Source organism: Thamnophis sirtalis, unplaced genomic scaffold (genome assembly GCF_051295495.1).
Source record: "Thamnophis sirtalis isolate CommonGarterSnake01/CBP01778 unplaced genomic scaffold, rThaSir2_p1.2 scaffold_14, whole genome shotgun sequence".
Classification (NCBI taxonomy): domain Eukaryota; kingdom Metazoa; phylum Chordata; class Lepidosauria; order Squamata; family Natricidae; genus Thamnophis; species Thamnophis sirtalis.
Window position 1 is genome coordinate 49,065,260 of NW_028261394.1, and position 14,790 is coordinate 49,080,049.

The window sequence follows — 14,790 nt, forward strand, 5'->3', positions numbered from 1 at the left end:
AAGGACCTGTCGCTGCAGCCGGAGGCGGGGGCGGCGGGAGGAAAGGGCAGCGCGGACCGGAGAAGAGCGAGCGGGCAGACGTGTTGAAACCGCCCGGCCGTCCCCGTTTGCGCCGTGCCCCTCGGAGGCTGCTCTGTCGGGCGCTCTGGGAGCGGAGTAGGGCAGGAAAGGGCAGTGGCTGCCGCTTCGCCCTGTCCGGACCTGAGAGCCAGCTCGGAGCGGGCAGCGCTGTCTTGTGCTGCTCCCCTCCCCGTCTCTGGGCTGAAGTGGTTTGTGCGTAGCACAGCTGCTCCATGTGTTAGGCGCCCCGACGGGTCTCGGGCGCAGAACTGGACAAGCGCCCCTTTCTCCCCCTGCCCGCCTGCCCAGAGGAAGGGCCAGTCTGGGAGGAATGCAGCTCCTTGCCTCTTTGGGGGCCGGGAAGGAGCAGCGGTGCCGGTGCGGTGCAGGGATGGGGTCGGGGCAGAAACGCCATGAGTGAGAGGTAATACCAGCTTGCAAACAGGCCTCTCTCCCCCCTTCCGCAGATGCCCGTGAGCCTCCCCACAGCCCTGCGTGTTTCGGGGACCACCCTCTTTGCTGTGACGGTGCTGGGAGGCATCCTGACCGCCTACGTCACGGGCTACCAGTTCATCCACACGGAGCAGCACTACCTGTCCTTCGGGCTCTACGGGGCCATCCTGGGCCTCCACCTCTTCATCCAGAGTTTCTTTGCCTTCCTGGAGCACCGGCAGATGCGCCTGGAGGGGCGGCCCCTGAAGCTGCAAGCCTCGGTGGCCCTCTGCATCGCCGCCTACCAGGAGGACCCCGACTACCTGCGCCAATGCCTGCGCTCCGTCCAGCGCAACTCCTTCCCCGGCCTGAAGGTGGTGATGGTGGTGGACGGCAATGGGGAGGAGGACGCGTACATGCTGGACATCTTCCAGGAGGTGATGGGCTCGGAGCAGACCAGTTGCTTCGTCTGGAGCAGCAACTTCCACGCTCGGGCGCCGGGCGAGACGGAGGGGGCGCATCAGAAGTCCACGCAGCACGTCCAGAGCCTCGTCCGCAGCCACACCCACTCCTGTATCATGCAGAAGTGGGGCGGGAAGCGGGAGGTCATGTACACCGCCTTCCGGGCCCTGGGGGACTCCGTGGACTACGTGCAGGTGGGTGCCAGCATGAAAGGCCTTTCTCCTCTCTGTCCTCCTGCCACCCACCACCCGGCACCGAACCATTGGAGGCGGCGGCAGGGGTCTTGGGAATGTAGAGGCTTATGAAGCTGGGTCTCCGCAGCCCCATTGGAGCTGGTGGAAGAGAGGCACTTTCCCCATTTCTCGGGTGGAGGGGACTCCTGGCCAGAGACTGCCAGCAGGTGGCGCCCTCCCTAGCCCCTTCTGAGCTGGGCTCCTGCATCTTTTCTAGTAGGGCTATTTCTCTCCTTTGCCATTCACCTGTAAAGGCTCTGGGCATCTCCTGCCCCACAGGAGGAGGATTTTGCTGCATGCCAGTCAAAGAAGGCTCCCTTGCTCTATGGGACAGGCACCGCCATGCATTCTGCCCTCTCTCATTGCTGCACAGGGTTTTTTTTAAAGCCTTGCTAAAGGGGAAGAGTTCCTTGTGTGTAAATCTTCCCTTTCTCCCGGGCAGGTGTGTGACTCGGACACTGTTCTGGATCCTGCCTGCACGGTGGAGATGCTCCGGGTCCTGGAGGAGGACTCCCGTGTCGGTGGTGTTGGTGGAGATGTCCAGGTAAGGCATGAAACCTCAGGGAGCACAAGGGGGGGGGTTTCCCCTGGAGCGGAAGTTTCTCTTTCTGCCCAGCCCTGATTTCTCTATTGTCTTAGAAATTGGCCTTTCCATTTAATCATGGACATTTTGCAACTCTGTGACATGCTTATTCATGCTTTACTCAGCCATTGCAAAGTAAAGTTGTGGCTTAGTGCTATGCGCAATCCTACCTAATTGCACATTATTCATTTCTTTAATAAAGAATTATTGAACCATGAATAAATGGAAAGTTTGAGCAGTCGTCTTATTGAGGAAACTGGAGAAGGGCCAGGGCAGAGCATGACGGCCTCAACCTCCCTCCTTCTCTCCTAGATCCTCAACAAGTATGACTCCTGGATCTCCTTCCTAAGCAGCGTGCGCTACTGGATGGCCTTCAACGTGGAGCGGGCCTGCCAGTCCTACTTTGGCTGCGTCCAGTGCATCAGTGGGCCCCTGGGGATGTACCGCAACTCCTTGTTGCAGCAGTTTCTGGAGGACTGGTACAACCAGACCTTCCTGGGGAGCAAGTGCAGCTTTGGGGACGACCGGCACCTCACCAACCGGGTCCTCAGCCTGGGCTACCACACCAAGTACACGGCCCGCTCCAAGTGCCTAACAGAAACCCCCACCCGGTACCTGCGCTGGCTCAACCAGCAGACTCGCTGGAGCAAGTCCTACTTCCGGGAGTGGCTCTACAACGCGCTCTGGTTCCACAAGCACCACCTCTGGATGACCTACGAGTCGGTGGTGACCGGCTTCTTCCCCTTCTTCCTCATCGCCACCGTCATCCAGCTGTTCTACCGCGGCCGTGTCTGGAACATCCTCCTTTTCCTCCTGACGGTGCAGCTGGTGGGCATCGTCAAGGCCACCTACGCCTGCTTCCTGCGGGGCAACGCAGAGATGATCTTCATGTCCCTCTACTCCTTGCTCTACATGTCCAGCCTCTTGCCGGCCAAGATGTTTGCCATCGCCACCATCAACAAGTCCGGCTGGGGCACCTCGGGCAGGAAGCGGATTGTGGTCAACTTCATCGGCCTCATCCCCGTCTCGGTCTGGGTAGCGGTGCTGCTGGGCGGGTTGGCGTACACGGCCTGCCGCCAGGACCTCTTCACAGACACCGAGCTGGTCTTCCTCATCTCGGGGGCCATCTTGTACGCCTGCTATTGGGTGGCCCTGCTCACCCTCTACCTGGCCATTGTGGCCAGGCGCTGCAGCAAGCCCCAGGAGCAGTACAGCCTGGCCTTCGCGGAGGCGTGATGCTGCGGGAAGGCGATGGAGGGAGCTGGAGCAAGGGACTCCCTGGGCCAGCCCTTTGCCTGTGTGGCTGAGGGGAGGGAAGGGCTGGCCTCACCCTGCTTGAGGCAGCATTTCACTCGTCTGGAAGCAGCTGGCAATCTCAGCAAGCCGGGACTCCTTGCTGGGTGGGGGGGGGGGAAGCAGGGGTTCTGCTCCAGAGCCCTCCCGAGGGGCTGGTGGGAAGACCCACTTGGACTCCTGCGAAGGACCTCAGCAGAGGCTCACCTGCCTCCTATGCAAATAAGACCTTCCTGAGGGGCTGGAGGTGGGTGAGGAGGGTGGCTCTCAGAGGCCACACTTTGGGGCAATTACCCTGGGGAGACATTGCTGATTGCTCTGGGGGAGGAGGGGGGGGCTCTACCAGATCCCCTTTGGAGATGCTGCCTGTAGGGAAAGTCATCGAGTGTCTTCCAGTTGTTTCACTGCAGGAACAAAGGGGGGAGGGGGAGAAAGCTCCTTTTGGGGAAACTGCCCACCAGAAAGGGAACTTTCCCAGCCTCCCACAATGCCCCCCCCTTCCGTGACAGCTGCAGACAGGGCGGCCTCAGTCGGAGGAGCTGGTTGCCTTGCAGCCACTCCTGATTTTCCACCAACATTTACATGCTATTAAGCACATGGATGACGCCTGATTTAGCAAAGTTTAGCTGGGGTTTGTCCCCGTCTGCAAGCATGTCGTTGTAGTATTGTGGGTACTACTAGGACATTCTACCTCTGTCCACGCCCCTCATCCTGGTAGGTCTCTGGGGCTTTCCTACAGATCCCCCCACGGTGCTACTTCCAAGTGGGAGAAGGGAGGACGAGGGGCAGCAGTGGTGCTTCATGGTGCTTCACCCCCCTCCTCTCTGCTTAAACCGCTCCGCCCTCAATACGCCTTGCCTCCCTCCTCCAGCAAGAAGGGGCTGGGGGCTGGAGGGGGACTCAGGAGTGACGGGAGCTTTTACTGCAATCTGTCATTCCGCGAGAGGAACACGGTGCCTCTGCCAGCTTCCTGCTTAGCCACATCGGAAACTCTGGACACAGGCTTGCTCAGCGTAGATCCTGGCTGCCCCCTGCTGGAGTTTAGAGGAAAGGCAGCTCTTCCCAGTTTCAGTCCTAAAGAGGATTCCTGAAACTGAGAATTACACCTTTTTTGAAAAAGCAAGTTTCTATATTCTAAGCAATATTTTAAACCGTCTCAGAAAAATTCGGAGACTTTTCTGGAGTTTCCCGCCTTGTACATCTGTTGCCAGATTGTGCTCTGCTTTTTACAAATCCCTTCCCCCAGCCTGCCTGCAGAGGTTGTGGGTGGGAGCTTTTAAGGAGAGACCATTAATATTAGTGTCTGCTGCTTGAGCAGGGGGTTGGTCCCTTCCAACTCTGATAATGTTCTGCTCTAAACTTTTTAGCTTATCAGAAATATGGATACTGTATAATAAGGCCTGCACATTTAAAAGTGGCCTGAGAAAACATGTTATAATGATAAAATGTTTTGTTGCATTAGCGTTAAATGCTCTAATACAACCTTTACTGACCTGCTGCCATCCAGATGTATGGACTTAAACCCATCATCCCCAGCCAGCAATTAAACTCCAGCACATCTGGAGAACTAGTGAAGCTTCATCGGCTGGCTGAATAGAACTCTCTCTCTCTTGAGTTCCTGGCGTCTTCCTTGCTAATGGGAGTTCCTGATCCTAGCCAATATCCAGACCCCTCAGCCTCCTTCAGTTCTGGGACATGTGGGGGGGGGGGATGACACAGGTGCTGCACGGACTCTTGTGCTTCTGCCTCATTACACGGGCAGCTACGTTGACTGGTGAGGGGGTATCACAGCGTCTCTTCAGTCTTCTATGGGCATTAATTCCTGAACCAAAAAAAGTATTTATATACATCCTTCTCCAATTAGGCATATTCCTGCCTTGTACAGAACATGTTATGTTGAGAAAATCATTCTGTAACCAGCGATTACTATCCTGCAACTTGATATTTTGAAAAACAGGTTTGATTTACACAGTTTGCTTCTGATATGCAATTTGAGGGTTTTGCGGAAAATGAGCAAATAATCTACTTGTGGGTTGTTGTTTTTTTGTTATTGGCTTGAAATGCTGAGGTTGCCAAGCCATCAAGAGGACCAGGGCCTTCCTTGGTCCAAATCCCAAGAGCCTTCGGGATCTCACAGGGTTTTTCTGCCATTCCAGAGAGCAATCGCTCTGCAGCCACGTTGAGCTCACTCCTGCTTCAGCACCTTCGCCCAGGCCGTTTCTTGCTATGCCAGTCTGCCAACTGGTAATTTGGGGAACTGATGCAGAGGAAGTGACTGGTCCTCAGAGGTGGCCCAGGGGGTTTCCTCCGAGGCTGCCTCTTTGCACAGGCCTCAAGGCCACAGGGGGAGGAAACGCCAGGCGCAGAGGCTGCTACCTTTCACAAGGAGCTTCTCTCTCCAACAGGCCAAGGCCAAAGCCTATTGGGGAGGAGAGCCCCCTTTTGGCTGGGCTTCCTTCTTCTGGATCGACTGCCTCTTATTGCTCTTTCAGCCATGCCAGCTCAGTGGTTAGAAGGCAGTTCCGCAGGGTAAGTAAGTCACTGCCCACTGCCAGGAGTTTGATCCTGACCGGCTCCAGGTTGATTTGGCCTCCATCCTTCCGAAATGGGTAAAAGGAGGAGCCAGATTGTTGGGAGAGGGGCGGGGCAGGAGGCGGAGTCTGTAAACGGTGTATAAATCTAAGTGCTGCTGCTCTTCTCCTGCTAAGCTTCAGCTGCCTCCCTTTTGCAGGCTGAATGTTTTGGGCTCCTGACGTCCCTCCAGAAGCTTTTGTACTTTCTTAATAAGACTAGTTGAACACTTCAAAGCTGTTTGTAAACTTATTTATTTTTTACTTACATTTTCATTTTTTAAAAACAGGTTTGGAGTTTTTTTAATGACATTTGTTACAACAATAAAGCTTTGTAAACAGAGGAGCCGGCCCCTCTTCTTTCCCCCTCAGGAACCGGGGTCCCAGCAAGAGGGAGGGAGGGAGGGAGCCCCGGAGCAGCCGTGGGGGGGAGGGGGAGGCAGCGCCGCAGGGCGCTCAGGCCTTCTTGGGGGCGCTGGGGACGATGGGCTTGGGGCGCGTCTTGAAGAGCAGCTTGGTGCGGATGAGCGCGGCGACCTCGTAGGCGGCGGGGCCGCGGGGGTCCTCGGGCGCGGCGACCCCCCTGCGCAGGACGGCCACGGCCTTCTCCAGCCGCACCGCCTTCCCGTAGAGCACGTGGTGGCCCACCAGCAGCACCGGCGCTCCCTGCGGGACGGAGAGCGGGAGGGGGGGGAGTCAGCGGCCGTTCCCCCCCACCCTCCCCCCTTTCCCCTCCCCCCCCGCTGACCTCCTGGGTGAAGTGCAGGTCGCCCAGCAGCCGCCCGGCCAAGCCGCCTCCGCCGCCGCCGCGCGCCTCCAGCTGCCCCTGCAGCTCCAGCAGCAGCCACTCCGCCTGCCCGCCCTCCGCCGCCGCCGCCCTGCAAGACGGAGCCGGTCAGGACGGGACGCCCCCCCTCCCCTCCCCTTCCTCCCGGCGCCCCCGGGACTCACTCACCGGCGCACCGCCAGCTGCACCATCGCCCCGCCCCTCTGCTTCCGCTTCCGGGCCAGGCAGTCCGCACGTGGCTCCCCTGCCGGCCATGGGCGACTTCCAGGTGCACCGCGCGCGGCTCTTCGCCTTCGTGCCGTCCGGGGTCCGCTGCCTGGCCGCCGCCTCCACCGGGGCCCGCCTGGCCGCCGCCCGCCTCGACGGCGCCGTGGAGCTGTACGACCTGCGGGCCAACGGCGCCCTGGAGAAGGTGGGGCGGCGGGCGAGCGGGGCTGGGGGGCTCCGGCGGTTCCGCTGCCCGGACGGCCCTCCCGACGGACGCCGCTTCTCTCTCCCTCCCTCCCGCAGGTGATCCCGGGGGACGAGGCGCGCGCCCCGGAGGCCCTGTGCTGGGCGGCGGGCGAGCGGCTCTTCGGCGCCGGGCTGGGCGGTGCGGTGCTGGAGTACGACCTGCAGCGGCTGCGCGTGAAGGGCTCGCTGGAGGCCTTCGGGGGGCCCCTCTGGAGCATGGCGGCCGACCCCACCGACGCCCGGCTGGCGGTGCGTGAGTCGGGGGCTCGCGGGATAGGAGGGGGCGGGAGCTCTGGGGTGCCCTGACCGACGCTCGGCTGCTCTCCGCAGGTGGGCTGCGAGGACGGCTCCGTCAAGCTCTTCCGAGTGGACTCGGACCGCATCCAGTTTGAGAGGCAGCTGGACCGGCAGAAAGGTCGGGGGCGTTGGGCCAGCGGGGGGGGGAGCTGGGGGGGCGGGAGAAACCAGAGAAGAGGGGCCAGGGGGGAGCTTTGCTTTCAGGGCCAAGAGCTCTTTCTATGAATTCCAGGCTAAAGTCTTAGTTTCGGCCGATGAAAATGATCAGAGCCTGAAAAACAACTATAATTACGTTGCTTTAATTCTTTAACGCTTTGCCTAAAGTTGTGATTACCGGATAGATTCCAAAAGTCAAGAATCGACCTGTTTCCAGGGTGGGAAGCCCCAGGCCAGGAGTCCAGTGGCTGCCAGAGGCCGTCCCATCCAGGGCAGCCGGATTCCATTTAGGGCTGGGGGGGAGCAGCGTCACCTGGATGGTTCCAGCCTCTGGGGCTGAGACCCTCCCCTCTTTCTCCCCCCCCCCCCAGAGCGCATCCTCTCTCTATCCTGGCATCCCTCGGGGACGAAGATCGCAGCTGGCTCCATCGGCTGCTTCTACATCTTCGACATTGAATCTGGTAAGTTCTCCATCGGAGTTTGGGCTAAGGGAAGCAGGAGCACCTGGGGGGGACCTGCCTGGGCTGCCAAGGGAGTCTTCGTGCCACCTTGGCGCTGAGGGCTGGTGCTCTCTCGATTGCTTCAGCTGCGCCCGACAGAGACAGTGGCAGTGCCCTTAGTCATTGGAGCCTGTCTTGATCTCGGGGTGCAAAAGGTGCAGTTCAATTTCTGTAGGTCTTCTAAAAGAAGGTGGTGGAGACCATCGAGGACCCCAGACAGGCAAAGAGCCCTTATGGGAGAAAATAGTTTTCTGTGCCTTTGCCTGAGTAACTGTTTCTCCCAATCACTTCAAGTGCAGCTAAGTTGTAATTGCCACACCTGAACTTCCCCTGTGTGTCTTTCTTAGGGCACACCAGCCAGCGGATCCTGGTAGAAGGGGGTTTGCAAGGTCCCTCCAGCCAGAAATGCCTGGTGTGGGGCCTGGCCTTCCTTTCAGATGGCACGGTGGTCAGCGTGGATTCTGCTGGGAAAGTGCAGTTCTGGGATTCGGTGATGGGCACTCTGCTCTCCAAGCACCCCATCAGCAAAGCCGCAGTGCTTGCCGTGGCCGTGGCTGAGGTGGGTGAGAGTTACAAAATGTGGGCAGATTTGCAAATCCTGAACTAATTTTATGTGACATCAGAGAATTGAATATTTATCCACATTCTGCCCTGAGGCAGTTGGGCCGGGCCAGCTGCCACAACCCAGATTCCCCCTCAGGCCTCGTTGTGTGGAGCTGGGGGGGTCAGCTTCCCACCCAACCAGACTTGCACGAGTACCACTCCTCATGGGCTGCTTTTTCTAGAAAGGAATTCATGGGCATCTCGTGCTGCCAGTCCAATTTAAAATGATGAACTTGTTCAACGTTGAGCAGGAGGAAGCCAAGGGCCAGCTGTGGCTGAGCCGTTGTCTCAGCAGGGCATCTGGCCGGGGGCATAAGGGGGAACTGAGCCTCTGTGCCCTGGGAGGTTCCCGGCATCATGTTCTCATCGACTGGTATCGTTTTCTTCAGGCAGAAGATAGTATGGTTGTTGGCACCTCGGAGGGGACGGTATATCAGTTCCAGTTGCTGCCGGTGAGGCTGGGCAGCTCTGAGCGCCAGTGGGTGCGGACCAGACCCTTTCGGCATCACACTCACGACGTGCGGACGGTGGCTCACACTGCCACAGCCTTCATTTCTGGAGGTACAGTAGGGGCCCCGTCTTCTAGGTTGTAACTAATCGGAGGAAGCTGGGTAAGGCTATTCTCCCCCTCGCCCAGGATCCCCAAGGGACACAGCCAGGTAGATGAGACCCGTTGTGTTCCTGGCGCTCTCCCCTGGTCCGGTGGCGTTTGGGCGGCTGGGATGGCTTTTCTCATTGCGCTGAGCCTTGGCTTCTTCAAGAAGTCTGCACATCTTGACTGAGATGATGATAAGCCAGAGGCCAGAAGGCCTTTGGGGGGATGCCCAGAGCCAGCCCTCAGCAGGCATCTTCCTCTGGCAGGGCTGGATGGGCAGCTAGTGATCCGGCCCCTGATGGAGAAGGTGGACTCCAAGTCCTATGATGCTGCCCTCCGCACAATCATCTTCCCCCACGTGAGTACGGGGGCTGCTCTCTCCAGCTTGCGGGGGGAGGGGGGTGTGCTCCTGAGGAGGAGGGTGGGATCCTGCAATGATGGGGCGCCAGCGGTCTCTCTTGCTGGGGCTTCAGGTGGCTTTTCTCTCCTCGCAGAGGTGCCTCGTCTCCTGCGCCAGGACGGCCCGGCTCCTCCTCTTCCAGTACCCCCAGCACCTGGAGCTCTGGCGGCTTGGCACCACAAACGTCTTTGGTGAGGATGCGCATGGCTTCAGCATGCAGAGGATGGGCACGGCAAAGAGCGCGGCCTGCTTTCCCTGCCACCCTCCCTGGCAATCGCACCAGGACTGGCTCGCCTTTTCCCATGGCACCCGGCTTTCTGCAAGTCGCCTTGTTTCTCGTTGCAGGAAAGCCTGGTGAGGTCCTGCCGGTGTCCTGTCCCCCCCAGAACCTGCTCCAGCTGAAGGCCAAGGTGAGAAGCCGTGATTTCCCACCCTGACACTTAACACTGCGGCTGGGGCAAACCTGTCCAGCCCTCCCTGGCATTTCCATCCTTCACTGCTGCCTTCTCTGCTTGGAGAAAGGAGGGGAACGGGCGTCCTAGGAATCCCCCTGGAGAGGCCTGTGCAGCACCTTTGCTTGGTCTGGAAAACCCCACCCGTTGCGGAGTCAGGTGCTTAGGCCCCCCTTCCTTCCTTCCTTTCTTCCTTTTCCTTCCTTCTCCTTCCTTCCTTCCTTCCTTCCTTCTTCCTTCCTTCCTTCCTTCCTTCCTTTTCCTTCCTTCCTTCCTTCCTTTTCCTTCCTTCCTTCCTTCTCCTTCCTTCCTTCCTTCCTTCCTTCCTTCCTTCCTTCCTTCCTTCCTTCCTTCCTTCCTTCCTTCCTTCCTTCCTAATATTGGTCCTCGTGCTTCGTTGAAGGGCCCAGAGCACATCTGCAGCAGCTGCCTCTCTCCGTGTGGGGCCTGGATTGCCTACTCCACAGCTACCAGGTTCTGCCTGCATCGGGTTCAGCTCGTCCGTGACCACGTCTCCATCAGCAGAGTGAGTGAGATCTCCGTGGGGGGGGGGGGGGGCGCTCAGTCGGCTGGAAGCGTTCCTGGCTCTCTCTGGGGGGGGCCCAGCCGGTTGCGTCCATCCTCGTTTGCTTTTTCCAAGGTTCACAAGGCCCCCAGGCTGAACGGCTCGGCCCACCACCTCCTCTTTTCTGGCGACTCCACCAGGCTTTTTGTGGCATCGGATCGGGGCTGCGTGCAAGTGCTTTTGCTCTCGCAAGCAGGGATCTGCAGGCATCTGCAGACGCTTCGTCCAAATACGGGTAACAGCGGTTTACTTTAGATTACGGCATGTTGGAAGTTCTTGCAAGAACGGCCAAATACTTCCTGCATGTGCTCCCAGATAAGAAAGGCCTCTGCGGCAGAGAGCTGCTGGGGGAAATCTGAAGCTCCTGGTCGCTCTCTCTCCCTGCAGAGACGTTGGAAGCGGTGCACCGACTGGCGGTGAGTGTGGATGGCCGGTGGCTGTGTGCAGCAGGTGGAGACCGGGAAATCTGCATCTACAACTTGGAAAATGCCAAGGTGAGCCCAGCTGGAAACGTGGCGTCCAGAGGCCTGGTCTGCTGCTCCCTCCATCTCTGGTCCGGTGGGCAGCAGGCATCTGCTCTGGCAAAGTCCTTGCGTTGGCTTTGCGGGAGAGAGCAGCGAGTTGGCTCAGCCCCCGATGAGCCCAGGAGCCTCTGACGGAGAGAGCAGTTCTGCGAGCGGGGGAGGCCCAGGCAGGCGCGCTCTCTTATTCCACTGGGCCTTTTTCCCCCCAGCTTCACTGCACCGTGCCGGCCTACGAGTGCCCAGTGACCGCAATGGCAATCCACCCGCTGACCAATAACCTCATCATTGCGCATTCAGATCAGCAGGTAGGGGCTGCTCTTCCCTAGATTGGCACAAAGCTCTGCCCCCGAGGACGGCCCCAGGCCTTGCCAGTCAAGGACAGGGTCGGCCTTGCACACCCGCCCTTCATGCAGACTTCAGCTGTTACCGGCTGCTCTTGGAGCCCTGAAATTGGGGGGGGGGGGGGGAGGTTGCATTGCAGTCAGCAGCCCAGTCACCATCCTCGATCCCAGTTAGAGCGGAAGGTCTTGTTTCCACTGGAATGAGCGGCAGTGAAGAGAGGCGCCCTGCAAAGCTGCATTTTTTTGCCAGGGGAACGTTTGCTCTGATTGCAGCACTGGGAGGGGGGGGGGTTCCTTCATGGAGGGAGGGGGAGTCAGGCCTCCCTGCTGCCTTTCCCGCTTCCAGGTCTTTGAGTTCAGCATCAAGGAGAGGGGCTACACGCCCTGGAGCCGGAAGCTGCAGCAGCTGGGCCTGCACAAGGATTGGCTGGAGCGGGACACGCCCATCACCCACATCGCCTTCCGCCCCAGGCACCCCTCCCACGTCTTGCTGCACGACACGTACATGTTCTGCATCCTGGACATGTCACTGGTGAGTGGACGTTGGGGGGGACCGAGTGTGGCCCCCTGACCTGCAGAAAGGCTCCCCACCTCTGAGCCGAGGTCCCCCGTGCCGCTTGCCCTCCCCCACAGGCTGGGTCAGGCAAGGGGCGTGTGCCCCCAGACCTCCTGCCTCCCAAAAGAGGGGAGCTGGGCTGCTGGTCCCACATCCAGGCCAGCTAGGTGGGGGGGACTAATTCTGGGGTCCGGATCAGTGTTCAGGGAGGTGCTTAGCGCCACCCGGTAGTTCAGCCAGAATGCGATTGGTCTGGTTGGGGCTCGGCAGAAGAGGGTGGACCAGGCCACTGGAACCCCTTCAGCAACCCTGCCTTTAGCTCGGACACTGGCCGCTCCTGACGGCTGAATTTGTTCCTCCAGCCGCTGCACGAGGATTCTGCGGCCTCGAAGAAGCCGGAGCCACATGTGAAAACAATCCAACGGGGTCGTGGCCGTGCCTTCAAGATCTGCAAGAAGTTCCAAGTGGGTCTTTGGGCAACGAGCTCTCTTGTGTCAGGAGGGGAGGGGGGGCTGTTTTTTCTGTGGTGGGCAAGCAGCACTTGCCCCCCCCCCTGCCCCCAGGTCTGCAATCCGAGCAGGGAGGCCAGTGTGTAGTTCCAGGGGAGAAGTTGGGCCCTTGGATTAACCAGGATCAGCAAGTGTTTGGCAAAGATACCCTGGGATTGTCACTTCCAGCAACCATTTAGGAGTACATTGGGCAGTCTGGGCATTGTGCCAGCTGCTGAAGCCCCCACTGAGCAGCCCTTGGCCCATTAGTAACGCAGGAGGGTTCCTGTGCCTGAGCCAAGGAAGTCCCTGGGCTCATGGAGTGCGGCACTTTCCTTCATCGGAAAACCAGGTGTCTGCGAGGGAGGGTCTTCTGGTTAGCCCAAGGGGAGGGAGCCCCCCCCCTAATTTCCCCCCTCCCACCCTTGCATGAGAGGTGGAAGCAAAGGGCTGCTGCTCTTGGGCAGCTGCAGGAGCAAGAGGATGAAGTTTCCTTCCGCTGGGCTCCTGCGGGAAGCAAAGAGCTGGTGGCTCCTGTGTGGCTGTGGCTGCGTGTCACAAAACGGCTCTGAACGTCCAAATGGATGCAAGCCCTCTTGTGGCTGCCAATACCAGGGAGCTCAACACGGCAGCATCCCTGCCCTGACCAGGCCTGCGAGGTAAAGGGCCAAGCTAGATGCCCTTCGGGAAGTCAGCCGAGCCAGAAAGCCCCTCTAACTTTACGGCTTGCTTCTTCTCTCCTTGCCCTCCCTCCCTGTCCCCCCCCTTCCCTGCAGCCTCTGCTCTTTGTGGATTTCCTGGACGAGGATTCTCTGGTGGTGATGGAGCGGCCGCTGATGGACATCAAAGCCCAGCTGCCACCACCCATCTATCAGAAGAAGTTTGGGACCTAAAGTGCTGCCCGCAAAGACCTCAAAGGATCTTTGCAGAGGCCGTGCTTCGTTGGGGGGCTTCCGGTGCCCCTCCCTGCAGAAGCGGGGGGCTGCGTGGCCAGAGGAGCAACTGGGACCCGAGCCATCGCCCTCCTGCGTCCTTGAGGCCGGCTGTGTCTCCACCGTGGTCGGCTGGGAAAGAGAGGCGGCAGCCCTCGGAATAATCTACTTCTTGTGCCTGGGAGCCAGGACTGGGCCTCTTCGCTCGGGAGTTCCGGCATTGGCTGCCACCAGAAGGCTTGCTGCTTTCCTCTCAGCCTTCCCGGGGGAAGAACTGCAAAGACCGAGCCCTTCTTCCACGCAGGGCCCGTCTGGGCACATCCCTCGGCCAGAAAAGGGCCTCCTGGCTGGGCTGACCCAGCAGCCACATCTTCTCTGGCAAAAGCCTGTGGCCGGCAGCCAAGGGGCCAGCGGGCTTCCTGCTGGGCAAAAGGCCTTCAGGGCTGCTCCGGGACCCCTTGACCTGCTGACGCCAGGCCCGGGCAGGCCCTCCAACCCCACCTCTGTGGACCAGGAGCCCCGGTTTCCTTCCCATCAAGCCAGAAGAGCAAAGTCAGCAATGGGGGAGGAGGCTGCCTTGACCTTGCTTTGTTTTGTGCTTCTCCAGGAAGGGTGTGTGTGTGTGTGTGTGGTGTGTGTGGGCCTGCATTTGTGGAGAGAGGGAAGGAAAGGGCTGTTGGCTGCTGTTCATTGGAGCCTGAAGGTCGTGTGTCCAGTGCTGGCCTGAGAAGATCCCAGCCCCTCCTGCCCTGCTCACCAATGTTGCCAGCCCCTCCCTCCCCCTCCCAGGCTACTCCCACAGGGTGATGCACAGGGTGGCTCCCTCTTTGGCTGGGAAAGGCTGCTGTGTCCAATTCAGCAGAACGAAAGCTCTCCCTCCCTCCCTCCCTCCCTGGGGCACCAAATGTTAGATTGCTCCTCTTGGCCAGGAACACAAGTTGCTCAAATAAAAATTCCTCCAGAGGCTCCAGGCTCGTTTCAGACTTTATTTGGGGGGGGGGGGCTGCAATCCCGGTGTATTTGCAAAAACGCTTCCGAAGGGGCTTCGTGTTCCCTCTTGCAACCGATCGGAAAACCGAGGCTTATTCCCAGGGGAGAATGAGGGCTCCGAATCACCAGCGCTTCTTGACCTGTTGGGCTGCTCCTGCCCGGAGGCCGCGGGGGTTTCCTGTTGGGACGCCGAAGCCGCTCGGGGCCTTCAGTGGGGCTGCGGGGGGAGGGGCTGGCCAGGTTGTTGCCGAGCAACGCCCCCCCTCCCCCAGAAGATGAAGCCTGCAGCGCCCGGCCGCCCGGGGTCACTTGGGGCCACGAAGCGGCGCCTTCCTTGGCCGGATAAGGGCCATTCCCCCTCCCTTTCAGCGGAAGGCTGCGCGCTCAGGCCGAGTCCCGCGCCTCTCCCGCGGAGGAGCCGGCAGCCCCCCCCCGCCATTCACGCGACGCGCTGCCCTTGGCACGAACCGGCGGGCGGGCGGGGCCAGCCTCCTCCTCGCCCCCTCCCTCCCTCCCTG

At 59.7% G+C, this 14,790-nt stretch overlaps 3 protein-coding genes across 3 annotated transcripts; 2 read left to right on the forward strand and 1 right to left on the reverse strand.

Moving 5' to 3' along the window:
• The first annotated feature begins 527 nt into the window (after positions 1–527).
• HAS3 (hyaluronan synthase 3) lies at positions 528–3,074 on the forward strand. The gene is made up of 3 exons (XM_014057883.2): positions 528–1,148; positions 1,630–1,731; positions 2,083–3,074. Exons 1-3 carry the CDS (start codon positions 528–530, stop codon positions 3,004–3,006), a joined length of 1,647 nt encoding a protein of 548 aa, XP_013913358.2. The 3' UTR covers positions 3,007–3,074.
• A 2,796-nt stretch (positions 3,075–5,870) lies between these two features.
• On the reverse strand, positions 5,871–6,618 carry CHTF8 (chromosome transmission fidelity factor 8). Its single transcript, XM_087729284.1, has 3 exons — positions 6,589–6,618; positions 6,382–6,511; positions 5,871–6,299 (listed from the first exon to the last, which is right to left on the reverse strand). Exons 1-3 carry the CDS (start codon positions 6,609–6,611, stop codon positions 6,090–6,092), a joined length of 363 nt encoding a protein of 120 aa, XP_087585410.1. The 5' UTR covers positions 6,612–6,618; the 3' UTR covers positions 5,871–6,089.
• A 42-nt stretch (positions 6,619–6,660) lies between these two features.
• Positions 6,661–14,236, forward strand: UTP4 (UTP4 small subunit processome component). The gene is made up of 16 exons (XM_087729285.1): positions 6,661–6,832; positions 6,931–7,122; positions 7,204–7,288; positions 7,698–7,787; positions 8,174–8,385; positions 8,819–8,990; positions 9,291–9,382; positions 9,519–9,615; positions 9,770–9,834; positions 10,280–10,402; positions 10,517–10,676; positions 10,829–10,935; positions 11,175–11,270; positions 11,653–11,838; positions 12,225–12,326; positions 13,127–14,236. Exons 1-16 carry the CDS (start codon positions 6,674–6,676, stop codon positions 13,241–13,243), a joined length of 2,055 nt encoding a protein of 684 aa, XP_087585411.1. The 5' UTR covers positions 6,661–6,673; the 3' UTR covers positions 13,244–14,236.
• Positions 14,237–14,790: the final 554 nt, after the last annotated feature.